We start from the raw sequence: 27,910 nt of genomic DNA on the forward strand, positions 1-27,910 counted from the left end.
GAGAAGAGTGGGGGAGGGGGATTAGATTATTTGTCTTTGCTCAAAGAAATGATGGCTTAAGTCTTGGGCACCTTTTAAGCAATAAAGACATACATCATGCAACAAATTTAACACTGGGTCACTTAAGCACATATCCGTCTTGGTTTTAATTGTTTCAGAGAGTATCACTGTAAAGCAGAGAGGAGGCAAAGATTTAACAATCTGTTGTCTTAACAAAAATAGAGATGGTTATTGAACATCCTAGGTAACCAGTTTAATTTAATAAATGCGTTGCAATCAAAGATTTCATTGGCAGCTGCTTTCCGGACAAAGACCCATCTCTCCCAGGAGAGCAGTTCTGCAAGATTTAGATGTGCCTGGTGAGGAACATCTGAAATGTCCCCCCTGATACACCTCCACTTCTAAATAGTTAGTGTTTCTCTACCAAAGGCTAAGTCAGTCAATACACTTTTTGTTCACATGATCCATCCCAGCTGTCTTCAAGGGCATGCTCATATTAGCAAAAGTGATGTGTGAGTCCCAAGACTGTGGGTTGTTGGCCTCTGCAGCCTGGGCAGCTGCAAAATGTTATCTCAGAAAAGGCAAGCTGCAACTGCCCAGTAAGAATGATCTTCTGGCTTGCATGTTAACCTCTGAAGTGCACATGTAAGGATGTGTGGGCAAAACCCAGTGTCTTGACTAGCACTAAGGCCTACTTGCATTTATATTGGTGGCTTAGGAACTGGTGCTGTGTGGCTCTTTCCATCACAACTGGGATAGCATGAGAAGGCAGACACCATAGGAAAAGAGCCAGTGCTGCCGCTCCTCCCCACTGCCTCTTTGGAAACTGGAATTTGCAGTGATGGGAAGGAGCTGCACTCAGGGCTGCTGCCAGGCAGCGTAGGACTCCTTACATAATCCTGGTGACATGGGAGGGAGTCTTGCTGTAGCAACTCCAGTGTCACCAGTATAATGTGAGAAGAGGGCCTGATGTTGGGTGCACCTGATTACACTTTTTGGTGTGTGGCTGCATGCTTGTGAAATTTAGGAGATGATGGGCAGCTTTTCATTCATCAATTGTGCCAGATTCAGAATTTTGAGCAATGGAATAAGGAGCCCACAAGATAGAAAACACCGGATATACAACAAAATGAGCTGAATGATTAAGAGGTCTGGCAGCATTGCCATAGCCATGGCCCAAAGTTGGATCTAGTAACAAAGCTGTATAGTTAAGGGTGCTGCGGTGATGAACAATAGTTTGCCTTGAAGATTCATCCCTGCCTCCTGCAGGTAAGGACAGAAATTCTTGCTGTGAATATTCTCCAATTTGACTTCCTTTGCAGATGCAAATGATGTAGCACAACACCTACAAGCCAATACCTTCTCAATCATTCCTATCTTTGCTTCTCTAAGACATTTGTGCAAATGTGTACCTTTTTGGGTGACATAAAGACCAGGAAGGCACTGGAATCTAATGATTACTTGGATCATTAGTTATCTGTAGCAATCCATGATCTATAGTATGACCTATGTGCTGCTTTTATTTGGGCTCTGAGCCAAAAGAATTGGGGGTGAGGCAGTCTAGGAGTAACTTGGCAGACTGTATGCCCCCAACATTGTAATGTGTGTAAGTGGTGTGCATAGGCGCTGATTTTAAATGTTCTTTTTTCCTCCCACCCTGTAGGCTCTGTTTGATACTCAGAATGAACTGCGCACCCATATTCCAAATTTCACCTTCAATCTGGGTTACTCAGGGAAATTCTTCCACACAGGTAAGAAAGAAGATGGTATAGTGTGCATATACTGTTGTTGTTTAAAATGGATACTGTTTTATACTGTTGTTTTTATATATTTTTGATGGTTTAAAATTTTGAATACTTTTTTTTTAATGTCCACTGTTTTTAACTTTTGTAAACCGCCGAGAGAGCTTCGGCTATGGGGTGGTATATAAATTTAATAAATAAATAAATATACAGTGTGTTATCTTACTGGGTTTACAAGACCTTCACTTTATGTGGTTCCTGAACCAGATGTTTTACCTGCCTAAACATGCAGGTGGATTAAGACATGAAATGGTGTGGTGATGGTGCTGTGCATCAGATTTACCAATGAAGCTTCTTTCTTGTTTCATTTTTGCGCTTAGAGATCAAGGCTTCTGGGTGTGGTCAATCTCTGACCCAACTCACACGGCACAGTAACCCATGGTTTGTTAAACTGTGAGTTGTTGTGAATGAAATAGGAGCAAGCGTGCTAGTTCTCGCAGCTCAATCACTCCCACTGTAGCTGGGCAGAGTTAAACAGAGTTAAACAACCCAGGGATGCTCCAGTCTTGGGCTGTTTATCGTAATGTCCAAACCCAGAATTGTGGGTTGTTGGAGGAGGAACAAGCCAGACTAGTAACCCAAGAACAAGAACTATAGATTACAAATCTGGGTTGCTCCTCCCCCAACAACCCACAATTCCAATTTAGATGTCATGATAAACAACCCAGGGATGGAGTATCCCTGGGATGATGATGATGATGATGATAATGATGATGATGATTTATTGCATTTTTATACCGCCCAACAGCCAAAGCTTCCTGGGCGGTTCACAAAAACTCAGCGGGAGTGAGCAGGTGGGTGCCTGGGAGCTAGCATGCCTGCTTTCTCGCTCCCACTTGTTGATGACTAACAAGGGTTTAAAATAAACAAAAAAAACTGTTTGTTTTTACCATGAGGTACAAAAACCAGTCAGTTAATGCTGCTCAGGTTTTTAAGTGGCAAAACGTTTGGGTGGTTTGACCCTGTGAGGGATGGCTTTTCATTCATGGCTTCAGCCTTTATGAGTGACGATGATGATGGTGGTTTGGGCCTGACAGGTACAGATGCAGAAGACGAGGGGGATGACCTGCTGCTCTCGTACGTGAAGGAGTTTTGGTGGTTCCCCCACATGTGGAGTCACATGCAGCCTCACCTCTTCCATAACCAATCTGTGCTGGCTGACCAAATGACCATGAACAAGAAGTTTGCTGTTGTGAGTAAGATGCCGTTCAGGGGCAGAGCGAGATGGTGGGGGCAAAAAGGCAGGTTGTGTATCCGAGCGAAGAAGGTATTAGCTTTCGAACTGCTTACAGTCCAAAATGGAAGTTTATAACAAGTTTGCCATTCCGAAAGGAAAGGAGAATACCGGATTAGCAGGTCATAGTGCATTAAATCAAGATAGCAAGAAGCAGCATTCTTTAAAGCTTGTACACTTTTATGGCTGCTACAGCAGATTGAGAAACCCTGTTTTCTGACATGTTCCTATGGAAAGAATGGGATATTTGGGTGTATTTAAAAATCTCCCAATATTCTAGTCTCCTAGGATTTTATTAGAACTAGCTTTTCATCCTATCTTCTTGTCAAACAGAACTGTTGCACCCTTTGGGAAATTATACTGAATTGGGCTTTCAGGAGAAATACATGGGCTGTTTCCCCCTGCCTCTCTAGTCCCAACCCCCATGTCATACTCCTGTCCTGCTTTATATGCTCAGCCATTGATATGTAGTTCCACCATTTTCTGTCTGTTCTTAATAGAAATGTAAATCTTTGAGCATAGTGAATAGTCCATCCACTATTAATTCCCACCTCCGCAAATCTCTGTTATAAACTTAAATCCTAAATGTTGTCATTGAAGAGCTATTCAGCACAAAACTTAATTTATCCAGGACAACTCTGATGGCTCAAAATCCCTGCCAGCAATTGCCCTGAGTATGCCACTCTTGGTGAGTAGCACAGAAAAATGGTTTCCCTAGTAATACTTAGTGCATCTATATGCTGCTCTGCTTTATGCTACCAGTTTGCAAGAATGACAGGAGCTTTTATCACTATTTGCTTGTTCCTGTTTTTTCCAACTTTTCTGTTGCTGTGCTGAGTTCATCTAAGGAATTCTTGAACATTTCTTAGTTTAACTTAACACAATTGTAGTTTTTGTTCTAAGTGTGGATTCTTTTTTTCTTTTGTTTAGTTTTCTTTTGTTTTGCAGAGTGCATTCTAATGTAAGACGTTATTATTTATTCATTCAGCTCCTTAATTCCAGTGGACTTGTCAGATTCTAAACCTTTCAACACAATTCTTATCTGACCTTTTTTTTTCTTTTTTTCTTTTTGGTAAAATGGGTGCTGCCAAGCAATGACGTCGTAGTGGTGCCTTCAGTGGGATGCACATTTCAGTTTTAATTCTTTCAGCATGGCAGAGAGCCAATTTGAATAGACCCACTCAAGGGAGTGGAGAACAAAAATATTAAATTATTAGTTGTTGTTTTAAGATGAGTTGTATAAAAGTTATGGGGAATTTGGGAGCTGTTTCTGTGCTATTACACATTTATTTATTTATTTATTACATTTTTATACCGCCCAATAGCCAAAGCTCTCTGGGCGGTTCACAAAAATTAAAACCATAATAAAACAACCAACAGGTTAAAAGCACAATTACAAAATACAGTATAAAAAGCACAACCAGGATAAAACCACACAGCAAAACCGACACAAGATTAAAATACAGAGCCAGAACAGTAAAATTTAAATTCAAGTTAAAACTAAGTGCTAAAATACTGAGAGAATAAAAAGGTCTTCAGCTGGCGACAAAAGGAGTACAGTGTAGGCGCCAGGCGGACCTCTCTGGGAGCTCATTCCACAACCAGGGTGCCACAGCAGAGAAAGCCCTCTTCCTAGTAGCCACCTGCCTCACTTCCTTTGGCAGGGGCTCATGGAGAAGGGCCCCTGTAGATGATCTTAAGGTCCGGGCAGGTACATATGGGAGGAGGCGTTCCTTCAAATAACCCGGCCCCAAACCGTTTAGGGCTTTAAATGTCAATATCAGCACTTTGAATCGGGCCCAGACCTGGACTGGCAGCCAAAGAAGTTGTAAAAGGACTGGCGTAATGTGAACTCGCCGGCCAGTCCCCGTTAGTAAATGGGCTGCCCTGTTTTGTACCAGCTGAAGCTTCCAGACTGTTTTCAAAGGTAGCCCCGCGTATAACTCATTGCAGTAATCCAAACGAGAGGTTATCAGAGCATGGATAACTGTAGCTAGGCTATCTCTGTCCAGATAAGGGCGTAGTTGGTATATCAACCTAAGCTGATAAAAGGTGCTCTTTGCCACTGAGTTCACCTGTGCCTCAAGTGACAGTTCTGGATCCAAGAGCACCCCCAAACTACGGACCTGATCCTTTAGGGAGAGTTCAACCCCGTCCAGGACAGGGCAAACACCACCTCACTGGCCATCATAAACATCACCTTGTGATGTTTTATTTGCAAACATCACAAATAAATGAAACACCAGGAAAGGGGAGAGGGGGAAACATACCCATGAAATCTTGGGGAAGACCTTTCTTAAAATAATTAAACACAAAAGCTGTGATGTGTTACTATTGGGTGGCAGTCCATATTCTACAGTGTTTTATAAGCTGTGGATTCATAAAATGTGTTACTACAGACATCCCTGTGTCCCCAAGGGAGAATTGCTTAGACATAATATAGAACGTCTCTTGGCTGTGAAAGAGGGTACAAATATAGTAATCCAGTTCAACCCTCTTGCATCTGTTGGAGAACTTTGAGACAGGTTTCAGGCTAGGGCACATTGATCAAATAAAAACCTTCAGGCCCATTCTGCTGGCAGAAATTGCTGTAGAGATACACAAGTTGGGCATAGATCTGTCTGATCTGTATGGGAAGCAGTGGCAGAACTCTGTGTTACTAGTTGCCTGCAACTGTGATACCCGTTCAGTGTATTTTTCTCTATCTCACAGAGAGGGCAAAATCTACCTTGAACCCTCTTACCCAATTCTTGATGAAGGATCCTGACACTTGCCTCTGCTAATTTTGGTTTGTAGAGAGACTTCTCTCAGTGACCCCACTAATTGGCTCAGGAGAGAGGTTGGGATTCAGCCAGGGGTGGGGGCATGGGGACTGTAGAACATGTGTCAGGGGGGGCACATGTGGTCCACAGGATGCGGGTTGTATATAGTATAGATTGTATGGCAGAGTACCAATAAGATAATTTCAAAAACTGAAAGGCCGGATCCTGTTCACTTGCAATAGGATATTTTCATTAAAACTCTGCTGGTTTTTCTGGCTCATGCCATTACAAGTTGTCTTCTCTCGTCTTAGGAGCATGGCATTCCCACTGATATGGGATATGCAGTGGCACCCCATCATTCAGGAGTGTACCCGGTCCATGTGCAACTGTATGAGGCCTGGAAACAAGTGTGGGGGATCAGAGTCACAAGCACCGAAGAGTATCCTCACCTCAAACCAGCCCGCTACCGACGAGGCTTTATCCATGATGGAATCATGGTAAGTAGAAAGGGTAACAGATTATTAACATGCTCTTTTGAACTTCTCTTGGTACACCAACCAATTCAAAAGGAGGAAAGTTCCTAATATCCTTCTAAGGAATCTGCTAAGATAATTCACAGGATAAACTGAAAACACAATAGCTAATACTGTTTAAAATCTGGGCTTAAAAGTCTCATCTTTTTGGTTGCCCAATAGCCATTCATTCTGGGTCTACGTATTTATTGAAGCACAGATGTAAACTTCTTCAACACAATTTGAAGAAGTTTACATAAGGAATATAAATACACCAAAAGTAAAAACAAAGAATCAGTTGCCAATAAAAAAATGAAGAGGCACTTTTCAACCGAAGGTCTGTTGGGAGGGTTTGCAACCTTCCCAACAAGCCAGTAAACTCTTGTAACCTTTTCTGGGAAGGGGTTCCACAGGGGGCAATCGCTGAGAGAGCCTGGGTCTTGGCTGTTACTGTCCAAATCCAATGCAAGGACAGAGCAAACAAGGTTCTGCTAACTAGGCCTCAGTTGGCCAGTGAGCTCATAAAGGAAGAGACAGGCCTTAAGGTATGAGGATCCCAGGCTGTGCAAGGTTTTAAAGCAGGAATGGGGCAGGTTTCCGTCATCTCTCATCATTGTTTATGATGGCTAGGGCTGATGAGAGTCACAGTCCAACAACATCTAGAGGGCCACATGTTCCCCACCTGCCGATTGGCCGCCAATTAGCAGTACCTTGGATTAGACCTGGAAGCAAATTGGCAGCCAATATAACAGGCACAGGATTGCGTTGTTTATACGATGCAGCCGCCAACTCGCACCCAGTTTGGGGTTTTCCAGCGAAACAGCACGGAAAAAAACCACTTGACTTACCATGGCTTTTCCATTTAATGCTGTTGGTGGTGTCCTTGCTTCTCCTTGAAGGTGTTGGGGGGGTAATCAAGCCTCACGGTAAGTCAAGGGGACACGCAGGAGGGCTGGACAGAGGGCAAGCTCCAAACTCAATGTCTCCCAGCGCTGCTGGGAAAGCCCACACTCCTCTCTGCTGTGGCAATTTCCCACCTCCACCCTGCAGCAGCGAAACTGTGGGGGCTTTCTCCAAATTAGCAGCAAAGCAGCGCCATGAAGGCAACACCCTAGCGACTGCTCTGACGTATTTCGCATGAAGCACTGGTGGGTCCAAGAAAAGCCCTTTGCCTCTTCAGAAAGGTTACAGAAGCTCCATCAGTCACAGACAGCGTTATCTCTCCCAGGCTACGGCCATTCCCTACTGGCATCACTTCCACATCTTGTCTGGCTACATGTCCAACCTATTGCTCCATATGTTCCTGCCCTCAGCCTCCAGACACTCTTTTTAAGGGCACAGGAAGTTACTCTTGGATGCTTAAGTAAAACACAGCAAGAAAGAAAGCTGGATGTCATCAGCTAGGGATGAACTCTTGTCCGTGGCTTCTTATAGATGGTTGATAGACGAGAGACAGGCTCTGCTGCTATTGAAAAGTATAAAAAAAATAATCTTTCTTTTTGTATCAAAGTCTTGACGTTTCAGATTCTAACAAAATCCTTCTTCAGGGGCTACAAACAGATAAGATTTGAACAGTTAAAAATACAAAATAGCAAGAGGGACAACACCCATAATGAAACAAACTTTGTTCATTTTGGGGTTTTTTTGTTAGCTTTTTTTTTTTAAAAAAAAATTGTTTCTCAAGGGAACAGAATTATTATTATTATTATTATTATTATTATTTATATAGCACCATCAATGTACATGGTGCTGTACAGAGTAAAAAAGTAAATAGCGAGACCCTGCCGCATAGGCTTACATTCTAATAAAACCATGATAAAACAATAAGGAGGGGAAGAGAAAGCAAACAGGCACAGGGTAGGGTAAACAGGCACTGGGTAGGGTAAAACTAACAGTATAAAGTCAGAACAAAATCAAGTTTTAAAAGCTTTAGGAAAAAGAAAAGTTTTTAGCTGAGCTTTAAAAGCTGCGGTTGAACTTGTAGTTCTCAAATGTTCTGGAAGAGCATTCCAGGCATAAGGGGCAGCAGAAGAAAATGGACGAAGCCGAGCAAGGGAAGTAGAGACCCTTGGGCAGGCGAGAAACATGGCGTCAGAGGAGCGAAGAGCACGAGCGGGGCAATAGTGTGAGATGAGAGAGGAGAGATAGGAAGGAGCTAGACAGTGAAAAGCTTTGTAGGTCAACAGGAGAAGTTTATATTGGATTCTGAAGTGAATTGGAAGCCAATGAAGAGATTTCAGAAGTGGAGTTACATGGTCAGAGCAGCGAGCCAAGAAGATGATCTTAGCAGCAGAGTGGTAAACAGAAACCAACGGACTGATGTGAGAAGAAGGAAGGCCAGTGAGAAGAAGGTTGCACTAGTCCAACCGAGAAATAACCAATGCATGAACAAGAGTCTTGGCAGAAGAGACAGACAAAAATGATCGAATCCTGGCAATATTATACAGGAGGTTAATATTAACATTAACAGAAGGTTGTTTGATTGAGATATTGGACTTGAGCTGATTAGAGTGTTATATGAAATTCTACATGAAATTCTACATGGAACATCTTAATTAAAAGGATATTTAGTACAACATGTCTCTTGTCTATCACCTGTCCAGTGGTGCTTTTCCCCTCTACCACACGCCTTCTTATAGATGGCAAAAGCATTGAGGGTTGATACAGATTTAAAAGAACCTTCAGTCCAGCGTTTTCATCTTAAACATCTATATTCTATAACGTCATATCTGAGAGATATTGCCTGACATTTCAAGCTGGTATAAGTTTTGCTTAGTGCAAATAGGTGAGTTATAGCAAGGAGACAGGCTGGTACTTTATCAAGAAATGATAGCTAACATGGAGGGGAAAGGGGCCTGTATTGTTTGAGCTCATCCAAGGAAGAAGTGCATTGATTTAGAAATATGGGAGTGTTCAGGAGATATCAGAAGCTGAAGACTTACTGACGTCTTTGAAGACAAGAGATTTAATTGGAAAATGGTATAAGCTGCTTTGAAAACAAGAAGTAGGCAGTCTTGACTTCCAAGCAAAATGGAAAAGTCCATGGGGGAATCCATCTTCAAAGAGGAATGGCTCTGGGGAAATGTAATTAAAAATATGGTTAGTATGGCAATGAAGGAGAATTATTACGAACTGCAACTCTTGTGGCATTGTTCATCAGAACTGAGGATGTTAGGGGTAAAGAGCATATATTTTAATATATTTTTGGCACTGTCCAGCTGTTTTAAACTATTATGAGAAGATTTTAGATAAATAAAATAAAATAAATGAATGGGCATGACATCCAATATAATTCAAAGAATGCACTTTTGGGATTTTTTTAATACAGTTTGTCTTAGAGGAACCTTATTTCTGTTAGCTTCAGCAAGAATGTGTACAGCTGCAATTGGGAAATTGGCCAAAGCTCCATCGGTATTAGATTAATTTGGACAAATGCTTTGCTTATTAAATTGTCTTAATATACACTAGCGAATGGATCTGGCTTTACATGAGTTGGAACAGCCCTTACTTTGATGCAGGGAAGCCTGCAAGCAAACTTACACAGCTGCCAGAGTTCGAAACAATGTGCCCACTCCATGTGCGTGAAGTCACAGCCCCTGCCATGGTGCATCCCTATAGCTCACTGAGGGAGTAGCCTGTTGACCCTATTCTTCTGAGGTTGGGTTGCCCCATAGCAGAGGGAAGGGGAGAAGACATATAAATCAGTCCATCAGCCTACTTATCTCCTGTGGCTTCAGACTGTATGGACTGCAAAGCTATGTAATACTTCTAATGACTGAAAACATTACTCCAGGCTTCAATCACATGGATACATTTAAATTAACAAAAATTAATTAATGCATTTTAAAATCAAAATAACTCCAAGGTGCAAATAATTCCCTGGAGTCCCCTGTGTATGCATGCCAGGTTTCAGGTCTCTAGATTTCATGGTCATGGCAATATAGTGCTGATGGGTGCATGGAAGGACAGACAGGCTCTCATCCTTTTGTTACAGAAGAGGAAAGATAGGAAGATAGTTAAATACAGAATATTCAGAATGTAAAGTTGTACCATGTATGGTTTTCTGCCTTATAGAAGTATATTTTTTGTAAAACTAGGAACATTTGCTTTATAATAGAAACCAAAATAAACAAAAATAAATGACATTGATGAGAACATTGAGCCTAGCCAATTTCCCAAGCAGCTGATAGAGCCTTCCAAATGATCTCGAGTGCATCCTATTGGGCAAAAAGGAACAAATCCTTTGGAGCTCTTTCTTCCAGATGTTCAAGATGGTCCACATACTTTTCAAGGCAGTGTCTTATTTATTTATCACATTTTTATACCGCCCAATAGCTGAAGCTCTCTGGGCGGTTCACATCCCACCTTTTTTCCTCTTTCAAGGAGCTCAAGATGGATTACGTGTTCCTCCTCTCCATTTTATCCTCACAACAACCTTGTGGGGTAGGTTAGGCAGAGAGTCAATAACTAGCCCAAAGTCACCAAGTGAGCTTCATGGCCAAATGAGGACTAGAACCTGGATCTCCCAAGCCCAAGTCTAACACTCTTAACCACTACATCGCACTGGCTCTCTACAATAGCTGATGGGAATTGATGATCCTTTGAGATAACTTAATCTGGTCAAAAGGGGCAGCTGCTGTATTTTCTACCTCTATCCTCAAGGCTTCTGGAGTGCAGTGAGTTTTGAGCAGGAAGAGATATTTTCTTCTTGGGAAGGAAGGAAATGGAACATAATTGCCTCCTCTACACAGTGAATGTATTCGTTACATTCATATTTCATCTTTCCTCTGAGGATCTTGGAGTGATGCGTTTAGCCTTGCAACAGCTCTCTGAAATAGAGGTGGGGAACGTATGGCCCTCCAAATGTTGTTGGACTCCAACTCCCATCAATGGCTAGTTGTTGGGATGATGGGATTTGTAGTCCAAATCATTGGAGGGCCACAGGATCCCCTCCCTGTACTAGACTAAGCAATGACTTTTCCAAGGCAAACAAGCCACCCTCTAGATATGCTGGGCCACCACTCCCACCATCCCCAGCCACTGGCCATGCTGGCTGGGGATGATGGGAGTTAGAATCCAACAACATCTGGAGCCATTGCCATGTTGGGCATTGCTGTGAGCCAGTGAGCTTCGTTGCTCAAGCAGGGTGAGAAATCTGATTTTTCCAGACTTAACTGCTATAATGCCTAATATGAGGAAGAAAATGTTCAGCTTCTTTCTAATAGGTTGCTCAGCAGCTGCCCACAGATGAAGACATCTACACTGGATCTTGGGTTAGGTGCTGTGGGTTAGGTCAGCAGGGAGAATAGTCCGCTTTCTTTTCTACTAATTTAGTACTGTACTTCCCAAACGAGAAGTGGAACAAATTTGGAATGCGATTGAGAGTTACGTGCACAATGTGTGAACTCATGAAAACCATACATAAACGGCACATCAGCGCCAACAGGAAAGGCACTTCCAAGCAGACTTTCTGGTTCTGATTCTTAGCTTAATAAAATCTGTAACTATTTTGAAATTTGTACCTATAAGCCTCTGAGCAGCCTGATGTTTTTTACTTTAAAGAGCAATGAAATATACAACTTGTGTTAAAATAAATAAATACAAAATTAGTAGACATAAAAGTGAAAATATTGTTTGCAGTAGCAGTGGAAAATTAAATCTTAAGCACTTAAAACCAAGAATGAACTTTTTTGGTTGCTTCTTCCTCTCCCAGGTTTTCTAAAGTCTGCTACAATGTGTTAGCGTATAGTTGCACACAAAGTCCCCTTAAACCTAGACTTTGTAAGGAAAGGCTGTGTGTAGGCTGTGCAATAATCTTCCAGTGTTAAAAAGTCATAGAAGATATGGTGCACAGAAACATAGTGCTAGGCAAACAGCCTGTGTACAATTCCCTAAAAGAAAGTGGGGACACCTTGAACCTGCTATCCAGAATTTGTAAGAAGAGCTGGAACGCATTGAGTCTCCTCTTAGATCCTTTTTAACTTGTGATATGTTTTCTTTCCAGGTTCTCCCACGGCAAACGTGTGGCTTGTTCACACATACCATCTTCTATAACGAATACCCTGGTGGCTCCAATGAACTGGATAAGATTATCAATGGAGGCGAGCTTTTTCTGACTGTGCTACTTAACCCTGTGAGTGCCACCTCAAGGGGAAATGGAAGTGCTCCTTGCAGTCATTCAGAATCTCTCCTCCATCCTCCTCCTCCTCCTCCACCTTAACATGGACTTTTGGAATAAAATTAAAAACACAGGCAACAAAAAGGAGGACTATCATATGGCAAGACAACTTGATCACTAATAGGAAAAGAAAACCCAATGATTTACAGACTTTAATATCTCGTTGAGGGGCAGTTAGTCACCTTCTCCTTAGGCTGTTTTGCTCTACAGAGAAAGTCTGAATTTCTAAGTTATATGACTGAATCATTTGGGCTGGGGTGGGGGGAGATGTATCTATACGATTGGAATGGGATCAGAAGCTGGAAGTGTTTGCACGTGAGAGTTAAACTCAATCCATGGGCAATAACCTAGGGTGGCCATATGAAAAAGAGGACAGGGCTCCTGTATCTTTAACAGTTGCATAGAAAAGGGAATTTCAGCAGGTGTCATTTGTATGCATGTCGCACCTGGTGAAATTCCCTCTTCATCACCACAGTTAAAGCTGCAGGAGCTATACTAGAGTGACCAGATTTAAAAGAGGGCAGGGCACCTGCAGCTTTAACTGTTGTGATGGAGAGGGAATTTCACCAGGTTTTCCATACATACAAATGACACCTGCTGAAATTCCCTTTTCAATACAACTGTTAAAGATACAGCAGCCCTGTTCTCCTTTTCATATGGTCACCTTAAACAACCTCTTTTAAAAAATTGGGATTCCTGGCTTGTTGCACTTGGTGACTAAGTTTGTACATAAGCCCCATCTACCATATGTTATCAATCCACTGCTATTTAGAAGGCTTCCAGTGAGATGCTACACATAACCGCTTATGTATGTAGAAGGTCTTTATGTGGGAATTCAGAGTTATTTGCTTCAAAGTGATGAAGCAGCATAGCGTCAGGACATGTGGGTTAAACCTCAGGCACGTGGGCCAAATACAGCCCATCTGGGGTCTGGGTCCAGCCCTCCAGCATTCCCCAGATTGCCGTGCCCCTTCCGCTGACCTAGTTTTCTTTTCTCCTACCGCCAGTTGCTTGGTGGTGGTCTTGCTTTTGTGCATTTCCCCCCATTCTAAAAGATTAACATGCTTTTCCTAAGGCTTGTCTACTGACAGTAAGATCTTTAAACTAAAATATGCTGATATTTATGGCATTTTCAGCCCCACCCACCACTGTAATGTAGTCTCCAAGAGCTACTCCAAGACTGAGTTCGGACCTTGGGCTGGAAGGGGTTATGCACCCCTGGTTTAGCAGTTTACTCTAAAGTAAATCTAAAAGAACTTCTATGCAAATAAAACTTTTCTTTTAGGATTCTAGGCTAAATCAAGTTACCTATTGAGAAAGGACAGATGTCCCCATTTCTTCCTCAGCTTGCCCTGATATAGTCATATATAGATTGCCAATACATTTCTTGCTAGATCAGATTGGTCAGTGATCCAGGATCATTTATTATTATTATTTATTTATTTTAATCGGAAAAGAAGACATTGACTTGTTGAACAATTAATCCAGATTGTGCTGCTAAGTTAGGCCACAAATTTATGCATTCACAACTAGCATGGCACAACCTGGCTACTTTTCCTCTTTATAAATAATAAAGAGTTTGGTAAAAAGGCTAATCTATACAGGTTTTTCAATAGTAAGGATGTGGTGAGGAGTTTTTCTTAGGAATTTTTTTGAGGTTAGAAAAAAAATGTGGTAAAATTATGAATGCTGTAAAATAAGCATTTTCTCTCTCTCTCAAACCCATCGAAATTGGTAAAAAGAGACTCGTCTACTGAAATTGCTTGGCTATAAATTTGTAATAATTGAAACGATGTTTTACCCAACACACACTTCACTTGTGGAAAACATTGCCGCAAGATGCGATGACCACAGGCTTACATGCATTTAAAAGGGGATAGCTCCCATGTATGCCATTGCCTTATCAGAAAGACAGGGTGCAAATGTGAGGTAAAATGGAACACATGGAAGATTGATGGCTAAAATTGGAACTTCCACAGTCAGGAGCAACGTTACCATTGTTTATCAGATTCTGGATGCAAACGATTTGCCCTTTCTCAATCATGGGCAATTTTGTAAATTTCCTCTGGGTTTTTGGATATTGATTCAGCTTGGCCTATTTGTTTTCAGCTAGTTCATGGAAGATTATATAAATGTTTCTGTCTTTGCTATATCCCACCCTGATCCAGTACTGTAATTCTCACTAGTTTAGTATTTAATATTTGATCTCAGGAGTTTCTTGTAGTACAATGCTGTTTTGACGAATCATACTGATTGGTTGCCCTTTCTACCCCATCCCACCCCCTTCTCTTCTCCCCCTCTCCCAGATCAGTATCTTCATGACTCACCTCTCCAACTATGGAAATGACCGCCTGGGTTTGTACACTTTTAGACACCTAGTCCGCTTCCTCAACTCCTGGACTAACTTGAAGTTGCAGACGCTGCCACCTGTCCAGCTGGCACAAAAGTATTTCCAGATATTCTCAGAGGAGAAAGACCCGCTATGGCAGGTATGCGTTACCTGCATCCCCGGGCCTGCACAGCAAAAGAAGACTTCAAGTCAATCTGCACTGTCTTTTTCGATTTAACTTTTTTGGTTCTAACATAACACCAAGCAGCTAGCTGTATGTTATGCAGCACTCCTCGCCCAGTGCAAGAGTGGTAAAAGTGAGTTAAAAATCTGTGCAGCAGTGTGCATGGAGCAAAATTCAAAGGATTTGCGTGTTCTGCTGCTTTCTTTTCTGGGCTGCATGTTGAATCTGGCTGCCAGTGGCAGATGTAGATACGAAAACCAAGGGTGTGACAGCGCCTCTTTTGATGGTAAGGTCTTACATAGCATTTTGCCTCCTGAAGAAGGCAGGGCACTATGTGAAAGTTTGAAAAGTGTATTTTTCTTACACATTTAAGATGGGGAAGCCGAGATCCTTAGAAGTAACTTTGGAGTGCAAGGTATGAAGCACGCATAGCATAGTAGCTGAGAAGAGGGTGTCCTTTTCCTATTAGCTGTAATGGATGTAAGTCACTGGTGGCTTTCGAGGGACCTCTCCAGTAAGAGCTGATTCTTTGATTTGTGGTGTGAAAGCTCCCTTTCCTATTCCTGATCCTATTTCCTGTACCCATTTCCCATTGAATCCCCAACACATTCTCACATTGCAGGATCCCTGTGAGGACAAACGCCACAAGGACATTTGGTCCAAGGAGAAGACCTGTGACCGGTTCCCCAAGCTGCTAATCATTGGTCCTCAGAAGACAGGTAAGCTCTGACCCAGGAGTGGTTTGGGCTACAACTCCCATCATTTCCAGCTACCATGGCCAACGATCAAGGATTATGGAAGTTGTAGTCAAAACATCTGGAGGGCAGCAAGTTTTTACTATACTCTAGCACTACTCTAGCCATGGCCATCTCAGAACATTTTGCTGCTTGAAGCCAAGAATAAGATGGTGTTCTCTCTCGTTCCATGCACGAAAGCCAACTGGCCTGTCAGTTGAATCTCTCTTCAGTACTGATGATGGTACAGCATCTTCCACTGCACCTGAAGGCAGCAGGCTAACCTAGGGGACATAGACCAAGCTGCGCAGCGTAAATGCTTTTACTCCAAGATTTTGTTGCCACCTCTCATACACTGAGGCCATTGCCTCATTCTGCTTAATGGCAGGGCAGCCTTGACTCTAGCCCATTGATCCATGGTGTATACTTGAACCCATTTATCACTAATGATGGTGTCATTTCTTGAGCTTGTTCTCTGTTGTGAAGGAGCTACTTAGTAGCTACATTAGATGCAAACTATCATGATCCATAAGTGATTATGGCTCAAGCTGGGGATATGAGCTGAAATCTAGAAACCGTAACCATTCCTGCTAGCTCTAGTTTCTTACACATATTTTAGAAGTATAATATATTTAACACTCATCAAAAACAGTCAGAAATAAGAAGGTCAAATTAAAGGCCCAGGCTTTCTGAACGAATTCATGTAATTTTTCTACCTGTAAGATGTTCGCTTTCAAAAGAGGCCACCTTGCACTGAAAGGAGTGAATTACTGCAAACACAGAATGAAGTCTGGAGGGTACTTTTGAGTGATGGGATACAGATATGAGAACACCTGACTGGCTCATAGCACCTGTTATGGGGACTGAATATGCTCCATCTGCTTTGAGGTTTAAGAAGATCGCACAGGCTACAAAACTCTGGGAGGAGCTTGGCAGGTGAAAGAGGAAAATCATTTTTCAGCGCTGTTCTTTTACCCTTCCATGTAAAGGTACCACAGCCCTCTATCTGTTCCTGGGGATGCACCCTGACCTGAGCAGTAACTACCCCAGCTCGGAGACCTTTGAAGAGATTCAGTTCTTCAATGGACATAATTACCACAAGGGCATTGACTGGTAGGCCTCAGTTTACATCAGCCCCTCGGCTGGGAGGGTGGGAAGCTCCATTTGGGTCTTACAGCATGGCATGTAGTGATTAGGGATGTACGGATCGTGAGAAATCCATTCTGTTTGTATTTTGTGGATTGTTGGACGCCCTTCATTCCGTCACCCACCCATCAACCGAATCTGATTTCTTTTTAGTTTCTGAATTTGCGCAAAGTTGCACATGTGCAAATTTCCTCAAAATGTGAATTTTCATGCTTTAGACTATCAGAGAAAGGTTTTTTTTTGTGTGTGTGTGTGCATTTTTCTATGATGAAATATGCTCAGGTTAGGAAAGTCCGCGGACTCCATCCGATGGGGAAAAAGCCAGTCCGCTACAGAATTGGCAAGTCAGATTCTTAAAAATCAAAGCACATTTGGTTCCATTGCAGATTTCTCCAACATCCCTACTAATGACACTTCTATGGAACCAAAACCCACATTGCAACTGGGTAATCATTTTTCAGTCTACTTGGCCAAAGGTTTCTGCAAGTATAACGGATGCTTAACAAGCAAGGAAGAAACATGCATTTTAATTTTTATTCTGGGAGTGATAATGTGCTAAGAATTATTGTGCTGATCTTCCTATAAATGCAGAGCATCCCAATAAGCATGAAATACAGAAGTGTTTTATCTGCTCCCTGCACTTAGAGCAAGCATCTGTGATGCTGCCCTAATAAGCATACGTTGACTTATTGTGTTGCATCGTGAGCAACCAAAAAGATAAGTATATTGTATCTAATGTATATTGCAACCCCACATGCATACACTATCACACAATCTGCTTACTGCATTGCAAGTCTGATGGTCAGTAATTGGTTCCCCCACCATTCTCTTCAGTGGTTAAAGGCACAGTTGATCGTGATTAGTCTTCCCTATAAATGCAAGAAATCACAGCCTGATAATCTATTGTTTGAGAAGAACAATAGTTGAACAACAACATTTTATGTCTCAGTGGAATAAAATACATCATTTTCCCACAGAGGTGTTACTTTGGCTTCATTACTTTGGTTTTGCTCTGGAATATTTTTGAAACAGGGCCTTGACCTATTAAATCCTGACTTACGTCTGTAAAACATTTGGCACTAGGGAAGGAGCTGAAACCATTTCTGTATTGCTTTCACCCAATGCTGTGTATCTTTCCCTTTCTGCCACTGGCGTTTCTGAAGGTATATGGAGTTTTTCCCCATCCCTTCCAACACCACTTCTGACTTCTATTTTGAGAAGAGTGCCAATTACTTTGACTCGGAAGTAGCACCCAGGCGGGCAGCTGCATTGCTTTCCAAGGCTAAAATAATCACCATCCTCATTAACCCAGCAGATCGGGCGTACTCTTGGTACCAGGTAAGTTACTCTGGGTTTTTTTGTGGGGTGGGGGTGGTGGGGGTGGGGGTTTGTCCTAAAGCGTGTTGAGTTTTTGCCAGGGCATTGAATAGTGAGGCTAGAGATACGTTACATTTTTTCTGGTTACATGGCAGAAAAATATAATACCTTCTGAGCAGAAATGGTGGTGGCTGTTCTGCACTGCTGTGCTTTTAATACATTGTTTTAAAATATCCTTTGCAACTACTGGACTTTGTGGACAGAAAAAATATTAAACAAGTTCTTGGCTCAGTTCAAACAACACATTTCTCAACGGTGGTTTTAGAACTCCACGGTGGAGTTTTTACACCATCGTTGAGAAATGTGTTGTCTGGCGGGAAAACTCCACGCAACAGTGGAGGAGGTTTTTTTTTTTAAAAAAAAAAAAAAAACCCACTCCATGCAGAATATCCACACTGTGCAGAAGAGAGTTCCTGCACAACCGTTGTGTGGCGGGCTCCATGGAGTTTTCCATTGCATTGACTTTTCCCACTGGCTACAGAGTTCCCTGGCAAGACCCATGGTTCAAGGGTCACTCACATTCAGCCTATGCTCAACCCTTGTTGTCTAAACCCCACCAGAGACTCACAGCCCAGGAGCACTTCCTAGAAGCCCATGTGATCACAGGATATCAGGGGAGTGCTGCTGGGAGGGCTGTAAGCCTTTTTGTAAAGAGCCTCACACCACTGCGAGCATAGAAAAGCCTCATATGCACTCGTGGAAGGCCCTAACCTGCAGGGTGTTCTGGAGCAGGGGCTCCTTCTGCTGCATTGATCATATGTTTTTAGCCAGTTCATGAGGCCCAAAGCTTTCTGGGTGAGGCTAGGCCCCATTTGGGCCCCTCTGACTTACCCTGGTATTGCCTGTTACTTTGCATGTTTGTTGACTCACGCGTGACTGGCATATTATGAAATCATGTAATTGAAATGTACTTATCCCGCCCCCCTTTCAGTAACACTCTCTAAAATGCCGTCTCTCTCAATAGCATCAGCGAGCACACGATGACCCAGTCGCCCTGAAGTACACATTTCATGAGGTGATTACAGCTGGGCCTGAGGTTTCTCAGAAGCTCCGGACATTACAGAACCGTTGCCTAGTACCAGGCTGGTATGCTACCCACATTGAACGCTGGTTGAATAATTTCCATGCCAACCAGGTAGGAAAGACTAGAATGCTCTGCGTTATCCTCACAAAAATCACGTGGGAGCGGGTTTGTTGTTAGGAAAGGGAGTGTTTGAGATGGCAGCTGTTGTCACAGTAACCTCTGAGGGAATCTCCTTGTCTCTTAGGGCTGATTCATATCTTTGCTGGAGTCTTGGCAGGAGACACTTTTGTGGTTTCATCCATGTTGTCCTGATAGAGTCTGTAAAGAGGGAGCCATGTGAATTAGATGAAATACCCTGTTTTGCAGTGAAACCACAGACAAGACGTAAACACCTGATCTGAGTGTGTTAGAGTGTTAACCGTTAAGCATTTTCTTCTCTTAAGCTCCCAAATACTTCTCGCTGGATACCATCAGCTACATTGCTATTGACATGTATTGTTTGGGGCTGATATCTAGAGCTTCTGCTCTGTTCATTTGGAAAATGAGGCCTAGCCTGCCATAAAAAGGTGTGTGTATTGAGAGGGTCGTGCATATTTCCATTGCAGTACCATGGAGTTGGATTTATAGTCTGTCCAAAATTTAAAGTAGTTACTGTGCGTGTGTTTTCACACCTTACCTGATCTGTGCCCCGGGGAAGGGATAGAATAGAAATTTAATTAAATAACATGCAAACTCCTGATATATTGGCCTAAGAAAGCCCGATGTTGTCCTTTCAGATTCTTGTTCTGGATGGCAAGCTGCTACGCACAGAACCAGCCAAAGTGATGGATACAGTCCAGAAATTTCTTGGAGTGACAAACGTCATAGATTACCACAAAACTTTAGCGTAAGTCCTTCCCCTCTCTTCCCTTTGAACCAACTTAGTCCTTGAATATACTTCCAGTGCCTGTTCTGTTTGCTGGGAACCATCTCATTGCATAGATTTTCTCCCTGGCCATTGAGAAGTTGATTTCAGAATGTACTTCAGGAGAACTGTAATGTTGGCCCTAGGATAAATAGTGCCCTGGGCGAGGAGTACCTCAGTCAACTTTGCAGGGCTACTCCAAGGGCAGGTGTGATGTTGGGGGCCATGCTGCTGTGCCCTTACAAGGACCCATGCATATGTGTACAAAGCTGAGGGCTGCATATGTGTATTCTTGCATGCACAAAATGTGTCTGAGGATTCTCCCCTGCAGCTCCTCCTTGCCCTGGGATCAAGCAGAATGAGAGATGTGCTTAATTTTTTCTTACATGGGGATAAGGGAATAGGGATTGGGTTGTGCTTCTTCTGAGTGCCTCTCCAAATCCCGGCAGAGCTTCTTTCTGCTTCCTGAAGCTCAAGTCATCTGCTTCTGGCTTGCTCCTGGCCTTCTCCATGCTTCACTCAAGAAGGATTCCTCCCTGACAGCCTGGCCTCACACCACTCTTACGCCTTCCCTGCGGTAGCAGGCACAGAATAATTCCTCTCCAGAGGCACCTTATTATTATTATTATTATTTATTTATATAGCACCATCAATGTACATGGTGCTGTACAGAGTAAAACAGTAAATAGCAAGACCCTGCCGCATAGGCTTACAATCTGGAAATCTTAGGTGGCGTTTGCTCCTTGAACTCTTCCCCAGCAGGCCTGGAGTTCTTTCTGTGGCCAGAACAGGCCGTTTCAGAACAGTTCTCCTGAAGTACATTCTGCCACTGAATCCCTCCTGAAAGCCTTCCCTGCTCCTTCTCTCCTTACAACAAACTCTGTAACTGAGACTCTTTGACCTAGGCCAATCATAAGCCTGCCTGGCCAATCTTATCTCTATGGCTGCCCAGACATAACAAAAGATTTTACCTTACCGTGATGGCTTTATCTCTCCCTCTTTATCCCTCCCTCTCTTCCAGACCCCCAAGGCGACATTTTACAGCCAGCTTAAGCCTCATATTGGCATGTATTCTTTTTCGTATACAGTACAACTATGTAAAATATTTACTTCATCGTGGCTAGGGGGAAGTTCTCTTATCTCATAATTACATGTTGAGATTCAGTGTCATCTTACACTCTAATACCATTTCCTCTTTTCATGAAAACTTTCAGCAAGATACCAATAGTTCTGGTGAGCAATGTGGCAGGGTCAGGGCAGGGGCCAATGGTACACACGAACTGAGATGGAGGAGGCCTTGCATTGTGAGGGCTTGGGGCAAATTGCCCCATTTGCCCCCCCCCCACCTTTGGGCAGTCCCACCCACAGCTTTGCAGAGTTACCAAGTTGTATGGCTTGTGTGTGGCAAATGACGTCAAAGTGGAAATTGAAAAAGAAATAGACTTTTAAGTGAATTGAAGGACAAACATTTTTGTAGTTCGTACCTAAAGAACCTGTAGAACTTTTACACAGACTTGCTTTTTGCAACCCTCGCTCACTGCAGACAGTACCCTAAAAGAAAGAAAAAGAAAAGAAGAAAAAGCCCCCTTCGCTCACCTTGCCCCCCCTTCAGGTTACCTTGGCCCCTCCCCTCAGCTCAGTGCTACAGACAACCGTCCAGCTCACCCACCCTTAATGCCAGCCCAGAAGTCACGCTAGAGGTTTGCAAATCTGCCAGGCCAATGAAAATGCAAGCACACAATAATTATGGATAGGAGAGAAATAAGTTCATTTTACCTTATTTGCAATAGCAATAATGCTTGTATTCTGCAGAACCGAGCCCTAATTTTGATGTTTGCTGTAGCAAATGCATAAAATACGTTAAGCACTTCCTGTGCTTACATAAATGTCTGGCTATATGGTAGTGTGCATTTTGCTGACATAGTTTGAGGTCAAAGTACACAAGAAACTCTCATGAATGAGTAGCCCCACACGCTCCCCCACCTCTTGATGAACCACTTTGGAGGAGGGAACTTGGAGCAAAATAGCAGGATTGGTCAGCATTTCACACGTGCTGTTCGCCTGCTCGAAAACACACTCCCAAGCAGTTCCTCCCAGTGGGATTTAAAGTATATGCGATGCATCTGAACTCATGCAGAGGGAAAAACTGCTGGGGGTGGGGCGTGATTTAGGGGGGAGAGGTAGCAGTTGGAAATACTGTTAAGCACCCTCACCTCCCATCACTCTCCCCTTAAACGGCTTCTTCTTTTCTTTCTTGTAAAGGACCACTGAGCTACTGTTACAGAATCCACTGAATCTTTCTTTCCCACGTTTAGAGGTATAGGCATGACTTCTGAATAAAGCAGTACATGGTTGGTGGGTAAATCAGGGTACCTGTTGAGTACCCTCCTTCAGAGCATTTGCATGGCAAATTACACATTTTTTTCTTTCTTTACAAATACTGCATAAGTATAACAATTAATTTTACATTGCCCAATGTATCATAGTGTCACTGTGTAAAATAAATGAAAAGGAAAAACTTGTAAATCAAGTGGCATCAAATGCTTTTTATTATATATATATAGACAGACAGACAGACAGACATTAATTGAGCAGGCATAGTTATATAAAAGCTGATTGTATTGCATGTGTCACTTTGATGGGGAGAAGCTCCTAAATTAAAAATGAGCAATTTAAATACTGTCACCGCTCCTATACCCAGTACGTAAAACAAAAAAAACAGCACCCTGATGCTGTGAAATTAGTAGACATTTCAGAAAGGCAAATCTTGAAGCATGGGGATGCCAGTCTCTTCGCTCTCTCCCTCTCTCCCTCTCCTCCCTCCATCCCTCCTACAAGTTTTCCTCTGTGGCTGAGTTTGAAACTGAGGAACAGACAGACTGGCTCAAAAGTGCTAATGGGTTAAATTCACATAATCTGTTGGAAAAATGCAAGGATGCTTTCCATATTTTTCAGTTTGCACTTGGTGAATTTGTAAAAACAGCTAAAGCATTCCAAGTTCCAAGGCAAGGGGACAAGGACATTATTGGTTATTATTGTTCACTCGTCCCTCTTTGCGGTTTGTTGTTGTAGGTTTGATCCCAAAAAAGGTTTCTGGTGCCAACTACTGGAAGGAGGGAAAACCAAGTGCTTGGGGAAAAGCAAAGGAAGGAAATACCCGGAGATGGATTTAGATGTAAGTATTAGAAACATTGAAGTCACGAGAACTCTTCTGTTTTGTGTCTTTTTGGAGATGTTGGCAAGATTGATTGTGCAACTGCTGAATTGGCTGCAGGCTCCATTTACATTTGCAGCTCGCATTGTGGAAGCCACCTCCTTATGGTACTTTAGTAAGCATCTCAATGTGGGAAATGTGAGCAGGACCTGTCAGATCCGCACCACCACCACACTCACAACATTTCATTATTATTTCCTAATACGAGAATGAGCAACATCGGGGGGTCCGGAGCCCAATTTTGCTTCCTGCCTGCCACTGCCGTGCTGCTGAATCCGACACTGAAATTTGCACCCTGGTGGCAGAAGCAGGATATAAATTGTTGTTTGCACCCAAATTCAGCGGTGCAATGGCAGGAAGTGTACTGTTGAATTTGGGTGGCTAGTTGCCAGGGGTTGAAGTTGCCTTCTTTGTAGCCAATTTGGGAGTTGCAGGGAGGGCAGAGGGGGGCGGTCTGCACAGAAGTGTGGGGTGGTGGTGCGTGCGGCTGTGTTGATATGCTGTTTTCTGGAGCTTTCAAAGAACGGGGCAGCGTGCATGTGCTCCAGTCCAAGAAGGTGCCACCACTAGAGTCGGCTACTCCATCTTGGCTCCCATGGGGACTAGGATGGACGGGCAGCTGGTGGTGGGGAAATTGAGCTCCTTTGAGTGGACTGATCGAACATTAATACATTGCCTTCCATGAAGTTTCTATTTTGGGAGGGGCTTTATTTTCAGGTGTGAAGCCTGCTGCTCAGCCATCTCCACCTTAGACTCTGTTCCCTCTCAAGCAGGATGTCCATTTCATATTGCGGTTATAACAGTGGCATTTTGTTGCTTTTTCCTTCCCCCCTCTCCTTGCAGTCAAGAGCGTTCCTGAGGGACTATTACAGGGACCACAACATAGAGCTATCCAAGCTACTGTACAAAATGGGCCAGACGCTGCCGACTTGGCTGCGGGAGGAACTCCAGAACACTAGATAGCCACTTCTTATCTCTTGTATTGAGCAATAGTAGAACGAGTCCGTGGGGAGGATCTCAAACCTGGACGCCGAGCCAAAATCACGTGATGGGTGTGCGGTTACACAACCAGGGAGGAAGCATTTTGAGCAATATCCATTCAAGGTCTTCGGGGGTGGGGTGGGGTGGGGGAAAGAAATGGAAAAAAGACCCATACAGTTAGCATTGTAGCTTGGAAGAAGTCAACCATCTGAAACCTACCGGAGTTGATGTCTAGCGACGCCCCGGGACCAAGCCGGCGCAACACAGGCCTCTTCCAGTTTGCCCGGGAGCCGTGCTTTACTGCTAGTGTTGAGGTTGCCTCCTGGCGAAGAGGATCCACAAAGGATCGTCAGCTCTTTCTCCACACTTCAGTCCCGACAGCTGAAATAGTATTACAGCAAGCAGACTCCTTCTCATCAGATGACCGGGGAACGAAGGGAACGAAGGACTCGCCGGGGTAATAGTTCCTGCACCATTTGGAGGACAATATGGGTAGCATGACATTGGAGCCAGAAGGGGGCCCTGCTGCAAGCATGGACCTAATTATGCAATTTGGGCTCAAACCCAGACTGGACCCAGATGGTTTTATGGAGTTGAGTGCATAGCTAAAAGATGTTTTGTTTTTATACAAGGTGACTTTGAAAGACTTTGGTGCTGGCAATATTTAGATTATCCCAGATGGATTTTTCCCCCCATCTTATCTTCTTATTTGGGGACATATTGGGGAAGGGATGGGAGGAATACAAGTGGGGAACACGTACTCATCTGGCAAAGTGCTTGGCAGAAGAGCTTGCTCTGGAGGGTTATCTTCATGTCTCCTCACATACCTCTGTCTGCAGTCACAATATTATTATTTTTTAAATATGAGAGGTGGTTCCTGTGATGCCAGACAGAGGCCATTCAGTATCCTAGTTCCTTCTAGCACACATAACCTGCCAACTCAAAACACCAGGATGGTATTCTAGCCAGATATGTAGGCCTTGGAATAATGGCTCCCCAAAGGATTACTTAAGAACGGTAAGCCTCTTTAGCATGAAGAGAACAGTATTTTAAATAATTTTCTTTTTGAGCATTTTTTGAATGCCGGACTTTGTATTTCAGATAATAGTTTTTTATTTTGTCCCGTTTGTTTGTTGTTACAAAAAAAGGTGGCCCATGGATTTGGTTGGTATCTATATATTAGAAGAGTTTTAAAGGACGAGTCCAGTTCAATGGACGCCTCTCTTCCAGTGTTTCCTATTGGAGCTGCGCTTGAGAAACTTGGTTCAGCCAGCCGATGTAGTTTCCTAAGTGCATGAATCTAATGAAAGGGTATAAGCGTTGTGAGTTACACAGGGACACAGGGACACACACACAGAGCTATTCATGTATGTTCTCATTTGGGCCAAGGTGACAAGTTAAATAGAACCACAGATGCTGTCATTTGGCTTACTCAGTCTTATGCTTCATAGGGAAACTATGCAAGCCTGGCAGTTCAGTTGGGGCTGGGAACCCTGAGGTTGTGCTGGGAGTTGTGTGGTTTTTTTTAATGTGTCTCAGTGGTGGATTGAGGCACTTGAGCAGGGGTAAGCAACCTTTTGGGGCCCGTGGGCACATTTGGCAATTTGAGAACTTATCCTGGGCATCACAAAATGGCTGCTATGGACTCCCACCATGTTCAGTTCCTAGGAGCGTCCTTGAACCTCGCCATGTTGCCCAGAGGCGTTCATGGGAAATGAAGATGACAGCAGGGATTGAGCAGCCCTCGGGTTGCTTTGCAGTGATTTCAGGTGCCAGTAAGAAAATGTGTTAACTTAAACAACAGCAATTGGGAGGGATGGAGCACCATGGAGGACACCAAGAAAGGTGTCCAGGGGAACATTGGTGCCATTGTTCACTACTCGTGACCTACACTATAGGCTCAACAGGCACCTGTTTGAATATAAATTTGGATAGAGCTAACAGAAATACTTGATAGCAAAGCTAATGGAAGGCATTGGTAGAATAGCAACTCAAAGAATCAAGCATAGGAAAATGTTTTCCAGTGCTATGGGGAATTGGGGGCCACTGATGATTATCCCATCAGATCACCATCATCCCTTGTTTGTGGTCCACCTTAAAGTTTCTTGCTGCACACTATTGGAAATGGTATGCTGGAGTAGAGCGATCCAACAGGGATCTTTTTCTATTCTTCTGCGGGTGTCGTTCAAATTAGCTATCACCATGTTAAGTAATGAACAGTTCTCGACCTGGGCATAGGGGGTGAGGTGACAGAAATCAGTGAAATTTCTTCCTAAGCTCAGTCGGTTTTCTCAGTGTAATTGCTGCTGAAGTAGGAAGGCTAGAGAGACCTACTACCTCAGTCTGGCTCAACTCTGTGGAGAGGCAGAGACATTCTGGCATAATTACTCCTAGCGCCTTGTCTCTTGATTCCAGTAATGCGTCTCACACTATCTGATGATTCCCAGTCATATAGACATAGGGGATGCTCAAGCTGGCCAAAATTCTTCAAGCTCAGTTCAGCTCTCCCCCCTTCTCCTTTGAGGCCTGTGCCCCCCCAGTTCATTTGAATGAGGAAAGTGTGCATTTTTGAATGCAAATGCAAAAGCTTGGGAATTTTCAAACATTCTCTGAGAACATGTGCTCCCATTTGGGCTTGCAAATAGGGCATTTTCAAGTAATTTGCAAACTGAAACAAAATTGTTATACATCCCTACAACAAGCATATTCTTCCCTCTTACACTGTGCCTGAGCACCATCTAGTGGATCACTCGGCAAATGAAGGTGGCCTTTCATCTTTTAACTTTTATGTAATGAGTTTATTTAAACAACTATACCAATAAAGAATACCCAACCGGGGTAGAAGCAATGTAGAGAATTGAATTGGGGGTCATGGAGGGCTATTTATGTTGAGATAATGGCTCTTTTTAGTACACTATTTAGTATATTATTTGTGGCCTTCTGCACCAAGAGGCTTTCAGTAGTTAAAAGCAAAATGTGCTGGCAATGAAGAGATCCTTTCCAGCCAGGCACTTCGTCCAGACACACACTTTCCCTTTCTGATAAAACAATACAAAGGTCAGTGCTTCATACATCTGGCATGTCCCAAGGGTGGGCAGGAAGTAGATCAGGTCCTAGATCTCTGGGTGAATTGCAGTAGATCAGCCAGTTTTTCTGAAGCCCTTTCTACAACTAAGGGTTATCCCAGGAAAATGGAGGGATCATCCCTGCCTGCTCCTGGGATCCCCTGTGTGTCATTTGCATGCACAGGGATGATCCCGGGATGATCCCTGGTAGAAAGGCAGGTGTAAAAACAGCCACACTCTCAGAAAATCCTGGCTGATCTGCTACCGATCACCCAGAATTCTTCACATTGACCACTGCTGTTCGTATGACTTGGTGCACTAGTTAGGCAATTTTGGCCAGTGATAGAATTAATGAAAGTGTCAGACCTAGAATGCTACAATCACAGGTTTTCACTATAGTTTGCAGCCTTGTAAAATAAGCTACAATAACAGGAAGTGCAAGCCCTTCCAAATTAAATTGCTTT

General features: G+C 43.2%; 1 protein-coding gene across 1 annotated transcript in view; it reads left to right on the forward strand.

The window, feature by feature from the left end:
* NDST1 (N-deacetylase and N-sulfotransferase 1) overlaps window positions 1-24,519 on the forward strand; it is a 29,812-nt gene extending 5,293 nt beyond the window's left edge. Inside the window, exons 3-14 of the mRNA XM_063120867.1 lie at window positions 1,664-1,751; window positions 2,840-2,994; window positions 6,110-6,295; window positions 12,315-12,443; window positions 14,795-14,977; window positions 15,624-15,720; window positions 16,725-16,848; window positions 18,045-18,219; window positions 19,223-19,393; window positions 20,059-20,168; window positions 23,259-23,361; window positions 24,244-24,519. Coding sequence (XP_062976937.1) covers window positions 1,664-1,751; window positions 2,840-2,994; window positions 6,110-6,295; window positions 12,315-12,443; window positions 14,795-14,977; window positions 15,624-15,720; window positions 16,725-16,848; window positions 18,045-18,219; window positions 19,223-19,393; window positions 20,059-20,168; window positions 23,259-23,361; window positions 24,244-24,363 — 1,641 coding nt within the window. The 3' untranslated portion in view covers window positions 24,364-24,519. The remainder of the gene's footprint in view (window positions 1-1,663; window positions 1,752-2,839; window positions 2,995-6,109; window positions 6,296-12,314; window positions 12,444-14,794; window positions 14,978-15,623; window positions 15,721-16,724; window positions 16,849-18,044; window positions 18,220-19,222; window positions 19,394-20,058; window positions 20,169-23,258; window positions 23,362-24,243) is intronic.
* Window positions 24,520-27,910: the final 3,391 nt, after the last annotated feature.

The sequence above is a fragment of the Elgaria multicarinata genome, chromosome 3, assembly GCF_023053635.1.
Source record: "Elgaria multicarinata webbii isolate HBS135686 ecotype San Diego chromosome 3, rElgMul1.1.pri, whole genome shotgun sequence".
NCBI lineage: Eukaryota > Metazoa > Chordata > Lepidosauria > Squamata > Anguidae > Elgaria > Elgaria multicarinata.